We start from the raw sequence: 17,402 nt of genomic DNA on the forward strand, positions 1-17,402 counted from the left end.
AACTTTTCTTTGAGGTTCCGGAACCCATATTTTCAGTGAGACATCTCTCCACTGGCTTTCTTTCCTTCAATGTGTAGAAATGCTAAAAACCACCCACTTACATTGTTTCTTTAGGCAAGAAAACAAGAAAACCATCACTATCTTCTGATACTTTCTGATACTGATTACTTTCTTACATTAATGGTGGAAAAAGATTAAAAATACCCACTATCTGCCTTTTAGATAGTTACTTTCTTTCATTAAATGTGGAAAAAGATTAAAAATACTCACTATCTACTGCTTAGATATTTATGTTTAGTTCACCAGCAGTCGGAGCCTGTCCCAGCAGATATGAAAAAAAAAAAAAAAAAGAAACCTGATTGAAACAGTCCACACCCAATAAATGTATTGAGGTTCTTATGGATCCGGTTGGTCGGCAGTCGCAGGGATGAGACCTCCAGCTCCCCTCGTTCAATTTGGAGGTGATCTGAAGACAAAATCCTCAGATTGGCCAATGCATCCGATCTCTTGTCGCCCTTGACCTCTCCACCTTGCCGGATCCTGTTCGTGACTGAAAATTGTTATGGAAATTTTCCTTTAACAAAGAGTGAGGCAAAACTGTTTCAAGAACCAGACAAAGAATATATTCTTAATCAGTATTTATTCGAAGGCTCAACAGTGTTCGAACGTTCACTGAACGCAGTCAGGATTAAGAGGCCCGAGCAGAACACAGCTTACAGTTTTATAGGTAGAGGTTCATTCAGATCACATAGTTTGGTAATCTACTTGGATAGGAACTCAAAAAAGGTAAAAGAAATATAATCTACAACATGGACCTTGCACATTGGAATGAGTTGATATCTACAATTAAGGACTACGTGGAGATTTTGGCAGAACCATACTTGGCCTTCAGACGCCTTGGGGTCGCCATCAGACTCCTGTTTTTGCAGAAGGACTGGTCCGACCATCTCCCGTCCGTGGGGTTGGTGGAGCTTGTAGTGGGAAAATTTAAGGCTACTATGATTAGCTTAATCATTATTAAGATCCTTCTGAAGCAGGTTTTCTGAGCTTAACATGACAATGGAGTCATTGGCCTTAGCAATACAATGAAGTCATTGAATTGTTCCTTTACCTCTCCTGGCTCCTACTGAAGAAGACACATGTGTCTGTTGTCCAGTCTGCTGTCTGTCCTGTAAGCGTAGTTAGTTTTGGTCAGGTTCTTCTGTCATGATATGCGGTGAAGGTGGTGAGGCAGACTCAGCGGACCCAGGTTTTAGGGAATGAAATGATTAATTTAATAGTGATGGGCTATATGAATCCAGGATTCAAGGCTTGTACCAAGTAAAAAGGGGGCGTGTCCGATGAAGCCCCGCTTCAAGGCTTGTGTCATCTTGTTGAGAACCACGTGACTGGCAACAAACAATGCCTCACATTACCTGGATCACGGGACTGCTTCATTTTGCGTTTCGGTTATCAAAGTAAAAGTGCAATGAGCCATGCTGCGTCATGGGTTGTTGACCATTTGGTCGCGCATCAGAGTATATTTGTCTTCAGTGGCAAAAATAAAATGAGCATTGACCAACATATTTGATGTGTATTGATGATGGCTCCCATCAAAATGTAATGTTTGTTACTGGTTTTCTTAATTGTAGATTATGGTTTTTTTATGACTTACACTCTAGAAAGTTTCACTATTATTTGTAGTCTGATTAGCGTTTCGGTTTTCAAAATAAAACTGCGATGTTGCTGAAATGTGCTACACAAAATAGGAGAAACAGGAGTTGTCCGTTGTTTCAGGAGAAACAACAGACAACTGGGGACGATCAAATGGTAGATGGGACAACAAGCAGACTCAACAGAACACAGAATCCTAAATAAACACACAAAAAACCCAAATGACTACGAAGCCCATCTTATCCCCTAATCTTAATATTTATCAGCAAAGGCTTAAAAATCATCCTCCGTCCTCTTCTGCTCTACAGTGAGAGGTTTGACTGACAGACCGACCCAACAGGTCAGGTCTCCACATTTACAGTTAACAATATTCACCCCACTGTTGCAACTCACTGACTTTCTTGCTATATTCAGCGACATTTCAGACCAAAAAAAATTATATCAGCTAAAATCAAAATCGCCAGATCAGGCTTTTTAAACATCAGTAACCAGGGATCGGCCAGAAAATTGCAATCGGTGTAGCCCTACACACATATTCATGACATTCTTTGATTAAATAAATTTCTCTTAAGCGTTACTCCAATAGCTAAAATTTTTATTTATACCAGGTGAGTCTTTCTCCCCTCAGAATGTGGACTGGTACCGGTACTGGACTGATTCTGAGCGTTCAAATAATTTTAACAGAAGTTTCACATAACTTAGAAGTTGATGTAACAATGTTTGTTTTCGCCACAAAATGATTCTGCTCAGCAGCAAACAACATATCCTCAACTACAGCATAGAGCAGCTCATCGATGCAGCAGCTGTGTAGCCTGACGTAAAAACCTTTTGCTACACAATGTCAAACATCGAGAAATTTTAATTATTGTTACCAAACGTTATCAAACACGGTGTTTTGAATCCAAAAATATCTCAGAAATATACAGAGAGAATCAACTCATTTAAAGTTTAAACTCAGTGTCACACAAACACAAAGAGCCTAGCATAAATGTTTGGCTGTTGAACTGGACCGTTCCAGGCTGCCATCAGGCTAGCAGCTTTACAAATCTTTTACATTACATTACATTACCAAGGCACATTAAAACAAACCTTTATCTTGGCTTTTCTGTTATTTTTGTTTTTTCCCTCTATGAAGGATAAGTCCTTTTTTGAGACATCGTTTTGCTTTTTCTGACCGGAGCTTTGGATGTTTGGATGCGCTCTGCTCATTGCACAGCAGCTCATGTTACCGGTGAAGTGTGCGGTACCTGCCGCGACCACCAGGGGGCCCAAGAGCTCTTTATTTTTTTTATCCATAAAATAATGTTTTCTACATACATTATCAAATATATATTTTTTGTAAAAACAAATCACTTCATATTGAAATTTGTGTCTTTGATATCATAATGACATAGAAATTATTACTAAATAAATAAATAAAATCAGCTCAACTGAGGGGGGCCCTAAACAGCTGCTTGGTTTGCTTTTGCCTTGCCCTGTCTACCACCATGCATCTTACATATCCATCTTGCATCACCCATAATAGTGATGCTCTTAGTTTTCTCCTTCAAGTTCGTAGTTGAACACACAAATTGTTTTTAATAAGAAGAGAAATGTAGCAAAATTTTAATAAGCAGCTTTTTCTTAGCAGCGCTATAGAAAAAAGCAAAAAATGTTTGATGTGCAAGAGATGAATAGTCACACTTTACATGGAAAAAGTTTAAAAAGAAAGAAAAACATCAACTTATTATCCACTCATTAGTTAGTAGGTATGAAATAAATGTGGATGAGTAACACTTTATTTGACGGGGTGTGAATNTTTCTTTCGTTAAAAGTGGAAAAAGATTAAAAATACCCACTATCTTCCTTTTAGATAGTTACTTTCTTTCGTTAGAGGTGGAAAAAGATAAAAAAAATACCCACTATCTGCCTTTTAGATAGTTACTTTCTTTCATTAAAGTTGGAAAAAGATTAAAAATACTCACTATCTACTCCTTAGGTAGTTATGTTTAGTTCACCAGTAGTCGGAGCCTGTCCCAGCAGATATGAAAAAAACAGAAAACAAAAAGGAAGAAACGTGATTGAAACAGTCCTCACCCAATAAATTTATTGAGGCTCTTATAGATCTGGTCGGTCGACAGTCGCAGGGACGAGACCTCCAACTGAAGACAAACTCCTCAGATTGGCCAATGCATCCGATCTCTTGTCGCCCTTGACCTCTCCACCTCGCCGGATCCTGTTCGTGACTGCAAATTGTTGTGGAAATTTTCCTTTAACAAGGAGTGAGGCAAAACTGTTTCAAGAACCAAACAAAGAATATATTCTTAATCAGTATTTATTCGAAGGCTCAACAGTGTTCAAACGTTCACTGAACACAGTCAGGAGAAAGAGTCCCGAGCAGAACACAGCTTACAGTTTTATAGGTAGAGGTTCATTCAGATCACATAGTTTGGTAATCTACTTGGTTACAGGACAGACAGCAGACTAGACAACACACACGTGTGTCTTCTTCACTAGGAGCCAGGAGAGATAAAGGAACAATTCAATGACTTTATTGTATTGCTAAGGCCAATGACTCCATTGTCATGTTAAGCTCAGAAAACCTGCTTCAGAAGGATCTTAATGATTCAGCTAATCATAGTAACCTTAAATTTTCCCACTACAAGCTCCACCAACCCCACGGACAGGAGATGGTCAGACCAGTCCTTCTGCAAAAACAGGAGTCTGATGGCGACCCCAAGGTGTCTGAAGGCCAAGTATGGTTCTGCCAAAATCTCCACGTAGTCCTTAATTGTAGATATCAACTCATTCCAATGTGCAAGGTCCATGATTATATTTCTTTTTCCTTTTTTGCGTTCCTCACCGCAGTTACTTTTGGTTGTGTTCTTCTGTCATGATATGTGGTGAAGGTGGTGAGGCAGACTCAGCGGACCCAGGTTTTAGGGAATGAAATGATGAATTTAATAGTGATGGGCTATCTGAATCCAGGATTCGAGGCTTGTACTGAATAAAAAGGGGGCGTGTCCGATGAAGCCCCGCTTCAAGGCTTGTCATCTTGTTGAGAACCACGTGACTGGCAACAAACAATGCCTCGCATTACCTGGATCATGGGACTGCTTCATTTTGCGGTTCAGTTTTCAAAGTAAAAGCGCGATGAGCCATGCTGCGTCATGGGTTGTTGACCATTTGGTCGTGCATCAGAGGATATTTTTCTTCAGTGGCCAAAATAAAATGAACACTGACCAACATATCTGATGTGTATTGATGATGGCACCTATCAAAATGTAATGTTTGTTACTGGTTTTCTTAATTGTAGATAATGGTGTTTTTTATGACTTAGACTTAGACTCTAGAAAGTTTCACTATTATTTGTAGTCTGATTAGCGTTTCGGTTTTCAAAGTAAAACTGCGTTGTTGCTGAAATGTGCTACACAAAATAGGAGAAACAGGAGTTGTCCTGAAACAACGGACAACTGGGGATGATCAAATGGTAGATGGGACAACAAGGAGACTCAACAGAACACAGAATCCTAAATAAACACACAAAAAACCCAAATGACTACGAAGCCCATCTTATCCCCTAATCTTAATATTTATCAGCAAAGGTTTAAAAATCAGCCTCTGTCCTCTTCTGCTCTACAGTGAGAGGTTTGACTGACAGACCGAACCAACAGGTCAGGTCTCCACATTTACAGTTAACAATATTCACCCCACTGTTGCAACTCACTGGCTTTCTTGCTATATTCAGCGACATTTCAGACCAAAAAAAATTATATCAGCTAAAATCAAAATCGGCAGGTCAGGCTTTTTAAAGATCGGTAACCAGTGATCAGTGAGAAAATTGCAATCGATGTAGCCCTACACACATATTCATGACATTCTTTGATTAAATAAATTTCTCTTAAACGTTACTCCAATAGCTAAAAATTTTATTTATACCAGGTGAGTCTTTGTCCCCTGAGAATGTGGACCGGTACCGGTACTGGAATGATTCTGAGCGTTCAAATAATTTTAACAGAAGTTTCACATAACTTAGAAATTGATGTAACAATGTTTGTTTTACCCACAAAATGATTCTGCTCAGCAGCAAACAACNCCATAAAAACACCTAGATATTAAATACTTCATGGATTTTACCAACATCAAATGGAGAACAAACTCTTTGTTCTACTTTGCTTCCATCTCTGTGCTACAAATCTGCAATGGTCTTGTGCCATCCCTAAAAAGATAACGCCCAAACATTTTCTGTGCCCCATCTATGGATTACAAATAGCCGTCTGGTTGAAAGATGTATGTGGGACGGGGGAGGAAGGAAAGTATGTGAGGTGAAGGAGCGTAGAAAACATACCCTCGATGTAGTTGTCCCCACCATCTGTGAAAGCAAAGTGCTGCTTAGTTAGCTGTGGCCGTCGGATTTCTTATAATTATTGCAGCGCTGTCCTATTACTGACGATTAGACAGACATATTCTGCTGCTCAGAGAAACCACTGCGCATGTCTCAGAGCGCCACGTGCAAGTGAAGAGTGGGGAGTGGAGGGAGAGTAACAGAAACACGTCATTGCTTCGATTTTAATCGGTGCGTTTTGCGTCCACTGAAAACAAGGATGTTAACAAATAAGCTGGACAATATGCTGTACGTTTAGTACGTTCACAGTTGCGGTCTTTACGACTTGAAATAAAATACCAAGTCCTCAGTGCCCGAGACCAAGACAAGACCGAGACCAAATGCGGTCGAGTCCGAGATGAGACCGAGACCATCAAAAAATGGTCTCGAGTCCAAGAACGATCTCAAGTGCTACAACACTGGCAGAGAGTTTATTCTTCTTTTCATAGTCTGAGACTCCCAGAATGGAGTTTTAATAAAGTTGTTTGGGGGAAACAAATTACCTGAGTAGAGACTGATATCACAATTTTAATGGAAATATTTACTCTCTAAATTAAAGCTACAGACGTCTTTTATGAAAACAATTTATAAATGTGTGACATTACACAAATTGAGAATGGGAGTGTTTGGCTGAGCTCTGATGTGTTTTGTCTTGTTTGACAGAGTTATCTGAAAAAGTTTGGTTACATGGTGACGGAGCAGCGCAGTGGCTTCAAGTCCAAGGTGTCAATAGCAAAGTCTCTGAAGATGATGCAGAGACAGATGGGTCTGAAGGAGACTGGAGAACTGGACAAGCCGACACTGAAGGCCATGAAGCGACCTCGCTGTGGTGTTCCTGATGTGGCCAATTACAACGTATATGGNTGACCTAATTTTGCAATCCAGCTTCTAAAACAGAGGAAGCAGAACTCTATAGAAAAATGTGGAAGCAGATATTTGTTACACACAATTATGTAAACAATCTATGCAAGTTGATTTGATCATCTAATCAACTAAAATGGGTTACTTTTTTTTTACAGATCTGTCTCAGAGTAACCAACCATGAGAATCAACTTATTTAAAGTGTAAGCTGCTGCTTGGTTTGCTATTGCTTTGGGTCGGCCCTGTCTACCACCATGCATCTTACATATCCATCTTGAATCACCCACAATAGTGATGCTCTTAGTTTTCTCTGTCAAGTTCGTAGTTGAACACACAAATTGTTTTTAATAAGAAGAGAAATGTTATAGCAAAATCTTAATAAGGAACTTTTTCTTAGCAGTACTATAGAAAGAAGCAAAAATGTTTGATGTGCAAGAGATGAATAGTCACACTTTACATGGAAAAAGTTTTAAAAGAAAAGAAAAACATCAACTTATTATCCACTCATTAGTTTGTAGGTATGAAATAAATGTGGATGAGTAACACTTTATTTGACAGGGTGTGAATAAGACTGACATGATACTGTCATAAACACCTGTCATGAACATGAGTAATTCATGTCTATGGGCCCCACAAGATAATAGATTTCTTCTTTACCAAGAAGACCAAGGCACTGTGCGCCTGTTTGTACACTGCTGCCTCTCACTGGTGGAGATGGTGTATTGCTCTATTTTAGGATGAATTAATTTAAGAAATTTAAGACTAAACAAAGTATCAGAGCAATATAACATCACCACGTAAAGCTAATTTTTAAAGTTTAATCGGTAATACTTTTCTAACAAATTTATGTCGGATCATAATTTCTTGGTTAATGTCAAGTTGTCATAACAAAGACATTTTGAATAATGTCAACTTTGTATTAAAAGTGTCATAATTTACCGAATGACACAGTCATAAATATTCATAAAGACTTATTCATGTTTATGACAGTGTCATGTCAGTCTTATTCATACCCCGTCAAAGTGTTACCTGTGGATGTTTTGTAAATTTCCCCAGCCTGTAAATTTCTGCACAGAACTGATGTTACAGTAGGCGGGAGCGAGGGTTTGATGACTAAGACTCTACTCTCTATAAATACAACATCTACAACAACAACCAGCAGCACAGTTCAGACAGACAGCAACAGGGACCAACTTCCAAAACACAGAAGACATCACTGAAGTGGAAACTTTGCCGATATTCTGAGATTTTTTTCTTCTTTTGACTTTGGTTCACACTTGATTATCTTTGAAGTTAGTTTTTGCATTTTTGTTGCATTTTGTGCCGCAGCAGAGCACGTCATGAGGTGCTGTGCTTTAGTTGTGTGTTTACTTTTGGGAATAGGCATGCAGAACGGATGGAGCCGTCCTGTCAAGTCGGTCTTTGTCACCTTCCCAGGGAACATCGTCAAAAATATGGCAGATGTGGAGCTGGCACAAGTGAGTAGCAGATGGCAGTGTTGTGGTCAAGACCACCTAACCCGAGACCAAGTCAAGACCAAGACTGAGGGATGTTGAGACCAAGTCAAGACCAAGACCGAGGGATGTCGAGACCGAGACAAGACCAAAACCAGCCCCCCGCGCTACATGACACGATAAAATGTGAAATATGATCAAAATTGCTTCTCAAATTGATCTGAAAGATCCATATTTCCATAAAAACACCTAGATATTAAATACTTCATGGATTTTACCAACATCAAAAGCAGAACAAACTCTTTGTTCTGCCCTCTCTCCCACTACATGAAGCCAGGTAATCTGACACCATGGCACACATTACAGCTGCCACTTTGAACGAAAACAATCATAGAGCAATGTGCATGCTCTGTGTGCTCTTTCGTTCTTGTGTTTTGTTTGTTCATTAAAAAAATATCAATGTACATAATTAAATAAAATAATCATAACTACTGTAGTCTACGCAGAGCATTACAAGAACAAAGAACGGGTGTTCTGTCAGGTCAGCATACGCTGTCAGATCGTCATACGCTTAGCACAAACTCACGGCTATATCTTTCAGGCATGTCATTACCACATGATTTTATTTAATCAGCAACATAGAATCATGACGTAGATCAGTGGTTCCCAAACTTTTTCTCCTGTCCTCCCCCCAGTGGTTTCCAAACATTTTCTGGGTCCCACCTATGGATTACAAATAGCCATCTGGTAGAACGATGTGTGTGGGGCGGGGGAGGAAGGAAAGTATGTGAGGTGAAGGAGCGTAGAAAACATACCCTCGCTTTAGGGAGGGTATGTGAAAGCAGACTCTGTGAAAGTCTGCTTTCACAGACTTTGCTTTCACCGTCTGAGAAAGCAAAGTGCTGCTGAGTTAGCTGTGGCCATCGGATTTCTTATTATTTGTGCAGCGCTGTCCTATTACTGACGATTAGACAGACATATTCTGCTGCTCAGAGAAACCACTGCGCATGTCTCAGAGTGCCACGTGCAAGTGAAGAGTGGGGAGTGGAGGGAGAGGAACAGAAACATGTCATTGCTTGGATTTTAATCAGTGCGTTTTCCACTGAAAACAAAGATGTTAACAAATAAGTTGGACAGTATGCTGTACGTTTAGTACGTTCACAGTTGCGGTCTTTACGACTTGAAATAAAATACCAAGTCCTCAGCGCCCGAGACCAAGACAAGACCAAGACCAAATGCGGTCGAGTCCGAGATGAGACCAAGACCATCAAAAAATGGTCTCGAGACCAAGAACGATCTCAAGTGCTACAACACTGGCAGAAAGTTTATTCTTCTTTTCATAGTCTGAGACTCCCAGAATGGAGTTTTACTAAAGTTCTTCGGGGAAACAAATTACCTGAACAGAGACTGATATCACAATGTTAATGGAAATATTTACTCTCTAAATTAAAGCTACAGACGTCTTTTATGAAAACAATTTATAAATGCCACAAAACACAAATTGAGAATGGGAGTGTTAGGCTGAGCTCTGGTGTGTTTTGTCTTGTTTGACAGAGTTATCTGAAAAAGTTTGGTTACATGGTGACGGAGCAGCGCAGTGGCTTCAAGTCCAAGGTGTCCATAGCAAAGGCTCTGAAGATGATGCAGAGACAGATGGGTCTGAAGGAGACTGGAGAACTGGACAAGCCGACACTGAATGCCATGAAGCGACCTCGCTGTGGTGTTCCTGATGTGGCCAATTACAGCATATATGGCGGGGTACACAAATGGGACCATAACGATATTACATACAGGTGAGTGGAAGGAAGAAATACTATATGTCATTACATTAATGATTACTTTTTTTTATTCTACCAAATATGTTCTAGTTATATTAAAAAAACTTTTGCTTGTTAATAAATTGGTTTTTAAGGCAGCGTTTCAGTTTTTTTTTTTTTTTTTAAAAAAGCACTTCATACAAAAAAAAAATTCATAGATGTTCAGATGGCATTGGTTAATGCTATGGCATGCAAAGAGAAGTTTAAATAATGATAACTTAGAATACTTGAAAACATGCAAATCAAAAGAAAAATAAAAACTGACATACTACCCTGTGCCTCGTGCGATTTGACCAGAAATGTTTTTGCCTTGGTAGGTTACATCTTTAATAAAAACCATTTCACAGCATAAAATCAGAAGCAAATTACATCATGACATGTTGTGCTACACACACAACTATAGTTTCAGAAAACTCTCTCTTGTAGCTTGTGGTGGAAAATTACTATAAGTTAAAATCTGTTATATGAAATGCTTGTGAACTCTCACCAAAATAACTACATGTTACATGGGTTACATGTACAAGGTTGAAAGTTGTTTCCCACAGCTGCATGAGAACCAGACTGTCTCACCCATTTGTTTTGAATTCCTTATCCTTGATATAAAACTCATGTGTTGACTCTTCCTGGCAGAGCTTTCCATCCAGAACTGCTTCATTATTGATTGTCCCACAAACTCTCTGTATTGTGCACAATGTATGAATAAACCTGATTGATTGATTTCACCTGAACAGTGTTAGGTAATAATTTTTTTCACGACAATTTGGTGCCGTGACCCGGATCCCTTGAATGGACATCCGAGGACATTGACGAACAGCATTTTGGTACCGACCTGGACTAAAAGTGTTGATAAGTTTCCATCAGACTAGGTCTGATAGTCATTTTGAGTTCACTGTGTCTTCAGGATCCTGAACTATTCTCCCGACATGGACAGCAAACTGATTGATGATGCCTTTGCAAGAGCCTTAAGGGTGTGGAGTGATGTCACTCCTCTGACGTTTACCCGCCTTCTTCAAGGCGAAGCAGACATCATGATCTCCTTTGGAACAGGTGGTATGTGCTCTTTTTTACATTTCTAAGTCAAACCTTTGCTCTCTAACAAATTAAGAAAATGAATTATAAAAATCAAACATTGATGAGCTGCTTCATGTTCTTCTTAGACCACGGGGATGCATTTCCCTTTGATGGTAAGCGTGGCCTTCTAGCTCATGCCTTTCGTCCAGGTGTGGGCATTCTGGGGGACGCCCACTTTGACGATGATGAATACTGGACTCTGGGAAAAGGAAACGGTAACTACACCTCAGAAATCACATTCTTCTACCTTCCTCCTTCATCTGGTGTTCTTTGCACAGATTTCCTTTAACACACAATCCAATCTGTCTTCTCAGTGGTGAAGACTTACGCTGGCAATGCGGGAGGTGCCATATGTCACTTCCCCTTCACTTTTGGGGCGAAATCATACACCACCTGCATCACTGAAGGCGTAAACAACAGCATACCCTGGTGTGCAACCACAGCCGACTACGACAAAGACAAGAAATACGGCGCCTGCCCAACTGAACGTAAGCATGACAAAAATGACAAGCCTGAAGTTATAAATTATGTTTATGAGCTTGTGAAGGAAAACTGGAACTCATCCAATGACGCTTTCAACTGTAATCCTCACAGTCTTGTTCACATTTGACGGAAACGCGAATGGAGCCCGCTGTGTCTACCCCTTCATCTTCCATGGTAGGATGTATAAGAGCTGCACCACTGACGGTCGCATTGACGGAAAACGCTGGTGTGCCACCACTAGCAACTATGACACAGACAAGAGATTTGGCTTCTGTCCCAAACGTGGTGGGTAACAAGAAACATGGCGTGAAAGTCCTGCCACAGTGGCATGTTGCTTTGTTTAACCACAGTTATTTTGTGTTTGTCCAGACACTGCTGTAATTGGAGGAAACTCGGAGGGAGATGCCTGCCACTTTCCTTTTGTGTTCCAAGGCAAGGAATACCACTCATGTACTAGTGAGGGAAGGACAGACGGCAAATTGTGGTGTGGCACCACTGACAGCTATGATAGAGACCAGAAATTTGGCTTCTGTCCCAACGATGGTGGGTAACAGAAAACACAAGGTGTGAAAGTCCTGCCACAGTGGCTTGTTGCTTTGTTTAACCACAGTTATTTTGTCTCTTTTTGTCCAGACACTACCGTAATTGTGACAAGCTCAGATGGAGATCCCTGCCACTTTCCTTTTGTATTTCAGGGCCTGGCATACAACCAATGTACGACTGACGGGAGGACAGACTTCAAATTGTGGTGTGCCACCACTGACAACTATGATAGAGACAAGAAATCGGGTTTATGTCCTGACCTGGGTGAGCAACATGAATGCAAGAATTTGTTCTGCGTTTATCATTTTATGAGATTTATGAAATTTCTAACCGGCTATCTTCCAGGTTATAGCCTGTTCCTGGTGGCTGCCCACGAGTTCGGACACTCCCTGGGTTTGGATCACTCCAACATTAGAGAAGCTCTCATGTTCCCCTTGCACAGCTATGTGGAGGATTTATCCCTGGATCAGGATGACATTGATGGCATTCAGTACCTCTACGGTGNACAAATGGGACCATAACGATATTACATACAGGTGAGTGGAAGGAAGAAATACTATGCGTCATTACATTAATGATTACAGAGTGAGATTTTTTATTCTACCAAATATGTTCTAGTTATATAAAAAAAACGTTTGCTTGGTAATAAATTGGTTTTTAAGGCAGGGTTTCAGTTTTGTTAAAAGCACTTTATACAAAATAACAAATCATAGATGTTCAGATGGCATTGGTTCATGCTATGGCATGCAAAGGGAAGTTTAAATAATGATAACATAAATTGTTGGAAAACATGCAAATCAAGAGAAAAATAAAAACTGACATACTACCCTGTGCCTCGTGCGATTTCACCAGAAATGTTTTTGCTTTGGTAGGTTACATCTTTAATAAAAACCATTTCACAGCCTAAAATCAGAAGCAAATTATATCATGACATGTTTTGCTACACACACAACTATAGTTTCAGAAGACTCTCTCTTGTAGCTTGTGGTGGAAAATTACTATAAGTTAAAATCTGTTATATGAAATGCTTGTGAACTCTCACCAAAATAACTACGTTACATGGTTTACATGTACAAGGTTGGAAGTTGTTTCCCACAGCTGCATGAGAACCAGACTGTCTCACCCATTTGTTTTGAATTCCTTATCCTTGATATAAAACTCATGTGTTGACTCTTCCTGGCAGAACTTTCCATCCAGAACTGCTTCATTATGGATTGTCCCACAAACTCTCTGTATTGTGCACAATATATGAAAAAACCTGATTGAGTGATTTCACCTGAACAGTGTTAGGTAATAATTTTTTTCACGACAATTTGGTGCCGTGACCTGGATCCCTTCACTGGACATCCGAGGACATTGACGAACAGCGTTTTGGTACCAACCTGGACTAAAAGTGTTGAGAAGTTTCCATCAGACTGGATCAGATAGTCATTTTGAGTTCACTGTGTCTTCAGGATCCTGAACTATTCTCCCGATATGGACAGCAAACTGATTGATGATGCCTTTGCAAGAGCCTTAAGGGTGTGGAGTGATGTCACTCCTCTGACGTTTACCCGCCTTCTTCAAGGCGATGCAGACATCATGATCTCCTTTGGAACAGGTGGTATGTGCTCTTTTTTACATTTCTAAGTCAAACATTTGCACTCTAACAAATTAAGAAGCTGAATCCTAAAAATCAAACATTGATGAGCTGCTTCGTGTTCTTTTTAGACCACGGGGATCAATTTCCCTTTGATGGTAAGCGTGGCCTTCTAGCTCATGCCTTTCGTCCAGGTGTGGGCATTCTGGGGGACGCCCACTTTGACAATGACGAATACTGGACTCTGGGAAAAGGAGCAGGTAACTACACCTCAGAAATCACGTGCTTCTACCTTCCTCCTTCATCTGGTGTTCTTTGCACTGATTTCCTTTAACACACTCCAATCTGTCTTCTCAGTGGTGAAGACTTACGCTGGCAATGCGGGAGGTGCCATATGTCACTTCCCCTTCACTTTCGGGGCGAACTCATACACCACCTGCATCACGGAAGGCGTAAACAACAGCGTACCCTGGTGTGCAACCACAGCCGACTACGACAAAGACAAGAAATACGGCGCCTGCCCAACTGAACGTAAGCATGACAGAAATGACAAGCCTGAAGTTATCCATTATGTTTATGAGCTTGTGAAGGAAAACTGGAACTCATCCAACTACACTTTCAACTGTAATCCTCACAGTCTTGTTCACATTTGACGGAAACGCGAATGGAGCCCGCTGTGTCTACCCCTTCATCTTCCAGGGTAGGATGTATAAGAGCTGCACCACCGACGGTCGCATCGACGGAAAACGCTGGTGTGCCACCACTAGCAACTATGACACAGACGGGATATATGGCTTCTGTCCCAAACGTGGTGGGTAACAGGAAACAAGGCGTGAAAGTCCTGCCACAGTGGCTTGTTGCTTTGTTTAACCACAGTTATTTTGTCTGTTTGTCCAGACACTGCTGTAATTGGAGGAAACTCGGAAGGAGATGCCTGCCACTTTCCTTTTGTGTTCCATGGCAAGGAATACCACTCATGTACTAGTGAGGGAAGGACAGACGGCAAATTGTGGTGTGCCACCACTGACAGCTATGATAGAGACCAGAAATTTGGCTTCTGTCCCAACAATGGTGGGTAACAGAAAACACAAGGTGTGAAAGTCCTGCCACAGTGGCTTGTTCCTTTGTTTAACCACAGTTATTTTGTCTCTTTTTGTCCAGACACTACCGTAATTGTGACAAGCTCAGATGGAGATCCCTGCCACTTTCCTTTTGTATTTCAGAGCCTGGCATACAACCAATGTACGACTGACGGGAGGACAGACTTCAAATTGTGGTGTGCCACCACTGACAACTATGATAGAGACAAGAAATCGGGTTTATGTCCTGACCTGGGTGAGCAACATGAATGCAAGAATTTGTTCTGCGTTTATCATTTTATGAGATTTATGAAATTTCTAACCGGCTATCTTCCAGGTTATAGCCTGTTCCTGGTGGCTGCCCACGAGTTCGGACACTCCCTGGGTTTGGATCACTCCAACATTAGAGAAGCTCTCATGTACCCCTTGCACAGCTATGTGGAGGATTTATCCCTGGATCAGGACGACATTAATGGCATTCAGTACCTCTACGGTGAGCGGACCACTCAGTACTCTTTCACGATGAATCTCGTCAAACACATGAAAACTTTGCCTTAAAGAACATTCCCATATTTTGCAGGAAATAAAACAGGCCTTAGTCCTACTCTCAACGCCACAAAAAAACCTAATCTAACTAGATCATCTGTCGTGACAGTGTCACCCACTGTAGATCCCACCAAAGACCCCTGCAAGATCCACAAGTTTGACACCATCACTGTGATTCAGAGACATTTGCATTTCTTCAAAGATGGGTAAGGAAATAGCTAGTTCTACTTATGTTCTAGAAACATAACCTGATGAGGTGCTAATCTTGCATTTCTGGTTAATAGGCAATTCTGGAAGGTATCAAACAAGACAGATGTAGGTCGAACGGGACCATTTTCCATTTCTCAGAGTTGGCCAGCTCTACCTGCTGTCATTGACTCTGCCTTTGAGGATGTTCAGACCAAAAGAATATACTTCTTTTCAGGTAAGGAGTGTTCTTTCAAGAGCTTATCAGAGCACTGAAATGTTAGACAAAGAGTTTTAATCATTATTATTGTTACATTAGGAAACAGGTTCTGGGTGTACACAGGAAGCAGTGTGCTAGGTCCCCACAGTATTGAGAAGCTTGGTTTGCCCCCAAGTGTACAGAAGGTGGAGGGAGCGCTGTATAGAGGGAAGAGCAAAGTGTTTCTCTTCAGTGGAGAAAACTTTTGGAGGTGAGTAGAAATTGCCCTCGTTTTTAAGACAAAACATCTGTAAATTATTGCATATTGTTAAAGGACATACAGTAGATCTCAATCTATCTCTGATCCCTACAGGTTTAATCTCAAGACCCAAATGATTGACAAAGGATACCCCAAATATACCGAGGCCAGCTTTGGAGGTGTCCCTAATGATGCTCATGATGTGTTTCAGCACAAAGGTAAACATGCCTTCTACAACTAAGCTCTGGAACACAAATGCACAAACGTCAACAAAACATGGCATACATTGTGGTCGTTGTAACATCAACGTTTCTCTTTCAGGCAACATTTATTTCTGCAGAGATCTTTTCTACTGGCGCCTGAATTCTGGCAGGCAGGTGGACCACACCGGCAATGTGAAGTATGACCTTCTGAAATGCCCAAAATAATCAAGAAATAACAACTGAGATAAATGCACAGATGGGCAGTGAGGCTGGAGCAACCAAATGTTTCTTTGTGCAGGTGTCTGAAAGAATGTGATGCAGTGTTTGTTCATCATGTCTTTTGTATGATGTATGTGCTTTATGCAATGTGAACGACTGACTTCTATTGAATTTGGCTGACTATTACTCATTCAGCATTGGACTGAATGCAAGTCAAAGGCCCAGAAGGCAAGTAACCATTGTTTGCATTCAGTCTAACATGCTGTGAACTGATGACCATAGTGGCCTATAATTTGAGACCCATACAAGTAAATTCAACACATGCTTTCTGGGTAAAACTCCGGATTGAAATTTCATGTCTGACTGGTTCAGATCTTTGTCGATATTCAAGTCATTTTTTTGGTATTCATAACAACATCTAATATTAATATTTTATGTCATGAGACTATTTGTTTGGTGTGGTTTTATGTGTTTTTCTGAAAGTGGTTTCAAAGCCATAAACTGCACTGGAAGACATTCTGTGTCTACTTAATTAAAATTATTTATAAAACTAATAATTTTGTACAAATATTCCAGCTTTCAATGCAATAAAAATTTTGTGAGAACATTCTTCCTTTGTCAGCGTCTTTATCATTTACAAATGCTTTAAGTATGGTGGTGGAAGCATCATGTTGTGGAAATTGGTGGAGTTCATAAAACAAGAACATTCCATGGAAATAATGAAGCAAGACATTATTTAGAAAAACTTAGAAAGAAATGAGACAAAATGAAGATGGTCAGTGAGAAGCAGATGAGTGTATATGAATATACACTGGTGATGTTAGAGGAGAATGGCAGACTACTCAGAATGACAGAAAGATAAATAATTAAGCAAGTAATCTTGATGT

The 17,402-nt window shown here is 40.4% G+C and overlaps 1 protein-coding gene across 1 annotated transcript in view; it reads left to right on the forward strand.

The window, feature by feature from the left end:
* Positions 1-8,035: 8,035 nt before the first annotated feature.
* LOC103129678 (matrix metalloproteinase-9-like) overlaps positions 8,036-17,402 on the forward strand; it is a 10,856-nt gene continuing 1,489 nt past the window's right edge. The window contains exons 1-12 of the mRNA XM_016665318.1: positions 8,036-8,355; positions 9,886-10,124; positions 11,050-11,198; positions 11,306-11,434; positions 11,534-11,707; positions 11,814-11,987; positions 12,072-12,245; positions 12,591-12,746; positions 15,484-15,655; positions 15,734-15,873; positions 15,955-16,105; positions 16,208-16,311. Of these exons, the coding sequence (XP_016520804.1) occupies positions 8,218-8,355; positions 9,886-10,124; positions 11,050-11,198; positions 11,306-11,434; positions 11,534-11,707; positions 11,814-11,987; positions 12,072-12,245; positions 12,591-12,746; positions 15,484-15,655; positions 15,734-15,873; positions 15,955-16,105; positions 16,208-16,311 (1,900 nt within the window). The 5' untranslated portion in view covers positions 8,036-8,217. The remainder of the gene's footprint in view (positions 8,356-9,885; positions 10,125-11,049; positions 11,199-11,305; positions 11,435-11,533; positions 11,708-11,813; positions 11,988-12,071; positions 12,246-12,590; positions 12,747-15,483; positions 15,656-15,733; positions 15,874-15,954; positions 16,106-16,207; positions 16,312-17,402) is intronic.

This window comes from Poecilia formosa, unplaced genomic scaffold (genome assembly GCF_000485575.1).
Source record: "Poecilia formosa unplaced genomic scaffold, Poecilia_formosa-5.1.2 Scaffold566, whole genome shotgun sequence".
In the NCBI taxonomy this organism is placed as follows: Eukaryota; Metazoa; Chordata; class Actinopteri; order Cyprinodontiformes; family Poeciliidae; genus Poecilia; species Poecilia formosa.